This window comes from Aegilops tauschii, chromosome 6 (assembly GCF_002575655.3).
Source record: "Aegilops tauschii subsp. strangulata cultivar AL8/78 chromosome 6, Aet v6.0, whole genome shotgun sequence".
Taxonomy (NCBI): Eukaryota; Viridiplantae; Streptophyta; class Magnoliopsida; order Poales; family Poaceae; genus Aegilops; species Aegilops tauschii.
This window is the reverse complement of record NC_053040.3, coordinates 362911042-362918736: the sequence shown is the minus strand read 5'-3', so window position 1 is coordinate 362918736 and position 7695 is coordinate 362911042. Positions and strand designations below refer to the sequence as shown.

Genomic DNA, 7695 nt, shown 5'->3' with positions numbered 1-7695 from the left:
AAATGTGAAAACATCATACAATTTCGCCCTCTTCTCATAGTTTTCTTCTCATTCATGCTCGAACTGCAATCTCATGTACTTCTTCACAAACATATGCATAAGGTACTCGGGCGACACGTAATTTTTCGGTATATGGTTCACGCTTTCACTCCATTGTGCACTTGACATCGTAGCGCAGAAACCCCCCTTAAAGTACGGCTTGACCCACTTGTGCCTTATCTCATACAACCGAGTCATGTATGGGTGAGTCTTAATGTTATACTCCTCCTCTAGAAATCTCATTCTTTGCGTCAAGCAAGAAAGCTTGTACCTAATTTTGGCACAATGACATTGTCCCCAGGATTATCCAGCAAAACCAAGAATCACTTTCTCCAGTGCAATAGGGCGATCAGGACATGGCGTCGTTCCGGCACGACAACACCAATCCTCACCTTGACGGTAAAATCATAACCATTCATGGGAGTCATTATATATAATATCAACTCCGCACTAGAAAATCTTACACTCTATCATATCGTGCAAAATTGATACCATACTTATGATGCATACTGGAAAAAATTCAGATAATGTTGTAGTGAACATGTTCTTTTCATAAGCACTTTTTTATATCATGATTAACACATCAGGGACTGCCTAAATCAATCTGTTTTTATAATGCAACCCACGGACAAGGCACATACGATAATCTTCAGAACTGTTACACTAATTTGACTGTATGTTCAGGTGACAGTAGCTATAGAAATTAGAGCAGACACCATTCAGGTTGATACACATTTGCAATGTATAGAGCACATATGAATTTGGTCAGAAACAATTTCTAGCATGCGTCTTGACGAGTTTTCAAAGATTGTACTTCTGAATAATGACATGCCTTCACGTCCGTCTGTAGCCTTAGGGCCATTTGGCTAATATATTGCTCCAATGCTTCAGGTGAATCTTTCATTTGAGCGCCTGATGCCCCCTCCGCCACACATCTGGCTGTTTGCACTAACTCCCCTCATAGGCGCTAGCTGCTGGGTGATCGATGCGATGACCAGATAGTGCAGCGGCTCCATGGGAATGCCAGTGTCATTAACCTCTTCCAGCACAGTGGTTCTGCTTACATAAATCCAGGAACAAGACATAGATCTTTGCGAGTGCTACCACAAATCTAATGCACGATTAAAAAAATAGCTCAAGTTTCATGAAGAACTCCATCTTGCTCCTATAGGAGGCGCGTCGTCGAGGTCACCGTTATTGCCAATGGAAATATCCAGCCGCCCAAGTTAGGAGACAACCCATACCTGTAGTGAACGGGAAGCATGTCTCCCGATCAACGGGTAGGCAAAGACATGATCTCATGAGCCACAGACCGGCTTCTAACCATCGACAACGGTCGCGCTTCCGTCACTAACCCGACCCACCGCAAAGGAGTCACTGCGTACGTATATGTAAATTTCCTCTATTATGAATGCACAAAAGGACTAGCAAGAGAATTTTGATGCTCCACATTACGATGCCATACCCAGCCGCCCAGATAACGAGCACATGTGTGCTCGAGCATAGAAACTCCGTGTCCTTTGTTTTTGCGGAATTATAGAAACTCTGGTTCCGACCAAAGGGCTCATCGCATGAGAGTTCTGACTGGGCGTGTATATCTATCTCATTTCAAAACATAGACGTGGTCAATTTTCTTTTCAAAAGGTGCATATGCTGCCTATTGGATGGTACACTTCCCCATTGACATACACCCTTGCTTTCGGCGGGTGAATAGAGCATGGATCTCTAGCTTAGCTTATAGATTGCATATAATAGTAGCTTTACAGCATTATTATTTGCGAACAGAGTATTTTATTTGACTTCTAATTTGGGAAACCGTACAAGTACCGATCGAACTATTTATTCAACCGAAAAAGGGGTTCAACTAAAGTTGGATGCATAGCCCTAAAAGAAAGAGTTGGATGCATATAATATGGATGGACTACTGATTTAGTTTATCACTTTACAGAATATATAGCCTTATTTGTACAAAAAGAAAGAAAAACTATGTGCGCACTGCACCAACCCCAGGTGCATGCATGTGTCGCCCCGTCTAGTCCAACACAATCGGCTGGATATTCGTCAACTCCCGGTCTGAAATGGCCACAGCCCACAGGGCGCCGATATATGCCGTGCCGAAACGTAGCAGGAGTACGTAGCTTAGCTGCGGACACGACGTGTTTGCGAGGAGCTAGCGGCCAAAGGGCCAAAAAGGCGGACAAGAAAAGCGAGCAAACCAAAAGTCCCCACCTGGCAGGCATCCGGAGGCCACCACCTGTCAGTCACAGTCACGGAGAGCTGCCCCGCTGGGCCAGGCCCGGCCGTATCTTTCGCCAGCCCCTAGAGAAATTATCAGCAATCACACTGAGCGGTCCGATCTTAATTCCCAATTAAGCCCCACAAAAGCCGGGCCATCAATTAGGACAGCGACGTCGCCATCTCTGCTCGTTTCGGCCCCGCGAAGGTAAGACGAAGCAGGGAGCACCGGCAGGGGGTAAACTCGATCCCGATCAGCTGCTACTAATACTGGCAGCATGCTTAATTAGTTAGGTGGAGTCTCCTCAGGCGCCAGCTCATCGCAAGCCATACACACACTCTCCTGCTCAAACAACGCGGTCTGGCTAGCTGCCTCCTCACCGCACCTGCATGCGCGCGGCGCCGCGCTCCTCTCCTCTCTTCTCCGATGGAGAGATCAGCTTTTCACCATGGCGGACCTCACGCTTCTCCCCCGCTTCTTTACCAACCCATATATACCTCCCGGCCTCATGCCGGATCTCACGCTTCTCCTTCTCCTCGTGCGTTTCTTGACACCTACCTACCTAGCCTAGCCCTCCTCTTCCAGCCTTTGAGTACTCTCTTCCCGCAGCACACGCGCACACACATCCCGAAGCGACGGGTACTTAACCGCTTACCCGCCCTGGCATACACCTGCGTGCACCATATAGATTAGCTAGTTTCATAGGCGCACTGCAGCTCTGGCATGTATGCCCTAATGGTACATGGCTGAGCAGCCTTCAGCAACCTCCTCGTCTGCTGCTGCTCCTCCTCAGGTGCAAGTGCAAGCTGCTGCTGAACCGGCGACCGAACTTTCCCCGGGTGCTCCTGCCTCGCCCCATTCCCCGCCGGTTCACCTAGGCGACACGGTGGGGACAACGACGGCAACGGCGTTGGCGGCGACGAGCTCCGGGGAGCCGTCGCCGCGGTCCACTGGGAAGCACCCCTTCTACCGCGGCATCCGGTGCAGAAACGGCAAGTGGGTCTCCGAGATCCGCGAGCCGCGCAAGGCGCGCCGCATATGGCTCGGAACTTACCCGACGGCCGAGATGGCTGCCGCGGCCTATGACGTGGCCGCCCGCGCGCTGCGCGGCTCCGACGCCGTGCTCAATTTCCCTGGCGCCGCCGCCTCGCGCCCTGTCCCCGCGTCTGCCTCCCCGGAGGACATACGTGCGGCCGCAGCCGCAGCCGCGGCGGCCGCCCAGCTTTACAGGCCGCACGGCAGCGAGGCGCCTGATGGCACTGCTTCGACTGCCGCGACAGCGGAGGAGCAGAGACATCACGGCACAATAACAAGCGAAGGCGCCGCCGATGACCGCACGCCGCAGCATCAGATGGGCAATGAGGACTTCATGGACGAGGAGGCGATCTTCGAGATGCCGCAGATGCTGCGCAACATGGCGGCGGGCATGATGATGAGCCCGCCAAGGCTGAGCCCCACCGCCTCCGACGAGTGGCCGTTCCCGCCGGGGGCGGGGGAGAGCCTGTGGAGCTACCACGATCCCTAGTGAGTAGTATATTGCATTGGCTCAAGACATGATGACCGGTGAGCTGGTTGGTACGTGCTCCAGTACTATACCAGTTACTAAACCTAGTTAATCCGGAGTCGATACATGGACCCCGGCCGTTGCGGGGCATCGTCCTCTATCTGGTATATATGCGTGTGCCATGATAGTGGTATCACTGGGCGCTGGCCTGCCATATTATAGCCGCTACCTAGATAGTACTCGCCAGTTACGTCAGATTCGATATTATGTTCTACTCGCTAGCTACGTACGGTCATTTTCGCACATAAAGTCCGCTCGTTGATTCGCTTGGCTTATTGCTCGTTTTACTATGAGAGCAAGCAGGCACCACGTACCTTTTTCTTCCTTTTTTATATATATAAAGTGCCGAGTGGATTGCACATCACCGGGAGACTAATGCATTGTAACTTTTGTAACTGTAGACATAAAAATATTTGGCGGTGGATAAACTAAGAAGGATGCGGACGTGCATATGGATCCAATTTCCCTTTTCTTTAGTGGTGTCCTTTGGCTGTAGTTTATATGTAGTATACTACGAATTGGGGAAGTTAGCCGTTGAGAAGAGCAAAAGAGGGAAGAGTTGGTGGGCAATCTGTTATCTGTTGGATACTGTGATCGATGAAAGATCCATGCGCTATGTTACTTTTTGACAACAAATCAGATCAGCATGATTCAGCACAAAGATATCTATGCGAGTCAATTTATTGTGGAAAAGAATGGGATTTGCTCTGCTTGTAATATATTTCACACATCATAAAACGTCGAAGCAAAAAACACAGTTAGCTGAAATTGTCAAAAGGTGACATGGATAAACCGGTCAGTTGCTTATTTGCTACGTCGGTTTCTCCAACAAAAATGCTCTTAAGATCTCATAATTGAGCTGTTTTTTTAGATCTCATAATTGAGCTGTTGAACGACGGTAAATGGCTTCTTCATGTTGACATCATATTCTAAGATTAAAGTATTACAAGAGCGCAGGTCCATGGTTCATATCTGTTCATACTTGATTTTGCCACATGCTGTATATGCCAACAATAACCCTATTTCAAACATAAATAAATAACAGTAGCCAACACAACTTGGTGAAAACAGACATATAATTGGAATTTTCACAGGTACGCCAACACAAGCGCATAGGCAAAGCACATGACTAGATCGAATTGGCAAAAGCAAAAAAAAAGATACCAAATTGTCGCACCGAGTACTCTACCATTGATTCAACAACTCAGACAACAAAATGATTTTAGGTACGACATAAATCCCAAAAAACATTGGAATTGCACTGCGCTGGTTTGTTAATGCATTGATTGATGTACACAATCCTACATCAGTTTTATATACCAAATAGGCTCATGCGTGTGTATATGTTTTTAGAAAACAGGCGCTTGTCCGGCTTTAGTGAACTGAACCCTTTTTAGCGTTTAAAAGACAGCTTCATCAGAACAATGAAAACATAAATAAGGTTCGATACAGACCCATCCGGGTCAAAGGCTCAATAGTTGACACACACGACAAACATACGACATAGCTTGCCACTTCAATCGATCATTCTCCATGATGATTGCTCTCCTCCCCGAGAGCCTTTGCATGATGACTAAGCTTGTTACACATCGCCGCAAGTGTTGAGGCCTCCGGCATCTTACTTAGCGGCTTCCACAGTTGTAAGAATATAGTCACTTTATATAGTGCATTAACTGTGTGTATATGTGACACAAAAACTTATGTATGAGGAAATGCATGTAGAATGCCAAACAAGCATATCTATTGCTCTACCACTTAAATATGTTGTCACTGTACAGCGTCTACTATCATTTTCTTAAGCTCCAATGAATCATTAAATGATGGACCTACACATATGTTTTTCATAAGCCAGTGGAGGTCCTCTTTTAGAATTTGAACACCATCAAAGTCCATAGCCACCGTTTGTGGTCTCCTTTTAGAATTTGAACAAGCATCAAAGTCAACAACCATTACCAGATTTTTTAGTCACCATTTGTGGTTTATTGGTGATTGTCCTTCCATTCAGAAGTATAATGCGCCCATGTATTTCATGATTTATGTTTGAACCAAAATTAGTTCATTGTGTGGCTTAGCTAATAGTATGACATTAATATTGTTGGATTCAGGGTTGAATCTAGCCAATGGTGTCAATAGAGAGCAACTACACAATTTAGCGCATCCTTTAGAAAATAGATAAATTCGTAGGGGCACGCACGGGCGGGTGCATCATGCATGCAACCACACATTTGCTCCCCACGCATGGAATAAGCCCTTGATTACTGGTGTGTGTGTGTGTGTGTGTGTGGTGGGGGGGTGTTAAGTTGAGTTTGCGTATTTGTGTTTGTTGTGATGAGAACTTTCAAACAAGAACACTCTTGAATACATTTTGACAATTTCTTTTACTAAGTTTCAAATATTGAACTTGAATGTCGTAACATTAAGTTTGTACCAAGTTTCATTTTCTTTTAGGGTTTAGTGTTTAGCACTTAGGGCTTAAGGTTTAGGGGTTAGGGATTAGATTTTATGGTTTAGGGGCTAGGGGTTAGGGTTTAGACTTGAAGTCCAAGTTTTTGGAACTGGTGAATTTATCATTCGATCTATCAAGTTTTAGTAGTTGAAACTTGGTGAAGCTTTATAAACTTGTCAAAACATATTCAAGAGAGGTCTTGTTTCAAAGCCCTCGTCACAAGGAACATGATTATGCAAACGAAATATAAATTAGACTTTCGGCTCAAAAATATAATAGATTCAAATTTAGAAGTCAAAATAAAAAAGCATGGAAGATGAGGTGTGTGGGGCATGTGATCTCTGCCAAAAGATGCACCAGAGCTGCATCCATGGAATAATTAAGCCTAAACACATAGACAAGTTTCAGAATCTTCCCGCAATCCGGCAGCCTGAATGCACGTGGCCTCTGTGCGTGCGTGCTATAAATCCTCTCCCTTAGAAAATACACTTTATAATTGTCTATTGGTAGAGAGCTCTTTGCCCATGCGACAAACTATTTCTCGATTACAAGCGAGCGATTCACACACACATATACATACCACGAATATGATAGAGACCAATGATAGATCCGTGAATGTACATGGTTTGTGCATGCAAGCATTTTGATCAAGAGTTCAAGTTCTTTCTGCGAACTTACAATACATACTTCACACCCTTTTCTCTGTCATGAACTTAGATATTTCTGCAAACTTACGTAGTTCACACCCTTATCTTCTATCATGAACTTACAGGGCACCAGTTCATGTACTTTTTTCATCCATAAGAGTTGATTTAAATAAGAGTAACTACAGACTAGTAACTCATATCACTTTGTTCAGTACGAAGTATGACTGCGCATATTGTCAGGAAGTATAACACGAGTCAATGAAGAAATCAGTCTTTGCTCTGGAGAGGCAGTCCAGCTCCATTGCCATGGAAATCACTATCCTTGGATGCTGGAAGATTTGGTCACAAAGAAAAGGCAAAATCTAGAGAAATCAAACTCCATATATAACTTCAAGCATGGAAACACTCCTTCAAGGAAGATCTAAGCCTGCTTAGTCATAGAATTAGGAAGAAGCATGATATTATTGCTTTCATGGTTGGGTAGACTGAAAGTTCTAAGAGCATCTACGCCAGCCTTGATGACCCACAAGTATAGGGGATCAATCGTAGTGCTTTCAATAAGTAAGATTGTCAAACCCAACGAGGAGCAGGAGGAAATGACAAGCAGTTTTCAGCAAGGTATTCTCTGCAAGCACTGAAATTATAAGTAACGAGTAGTTTGATAGCAAGATAATTGGTAACGAGCAAGTAACGGTAACGACAAATAATATGGAGCAAGGTAGCCCAATCCTTTTGAGGCGAAGGACAAGCCAAAACGGTCTCT

The 7695-nt window shown here is 45.4% G+C and overlaps 1 protein-coding gene across 1 annotated transcript; it reads left to right on the top strand.

The window, feature by feature from the left end:
• The first annotated feature begins 1670 nt into the window (after window positions 1-1670).
• LOC109745156 (ethylene-responsive transcription factor ERF027-like) lies at window positions 1671-4274 on the top strand. Its single transcript, XM_020304297.4, has one exon. It carries the CDS (start codon window positions 3018-3020, stop codon window positions 3798-3800), a length of 783 nt encoding a protein of 260 aa, XP_020159886.1. The 5' UTR covers window positions 1671-3017; the 3' UTR covers window positions 3801-4274.
• The last annotated feature ends 3421 nt before the right edge of the window (window positions 4275-7695 follow it).

Coding starts and splice junctions, on each gene's coding strand:
- LOC109745156 (XM_020304297.4), top strand. CDS start 3,018: ATGGCTGAGCAGCCTTCAGCAACCTCCTCGTCTGCTGCTGCTCCTCCT.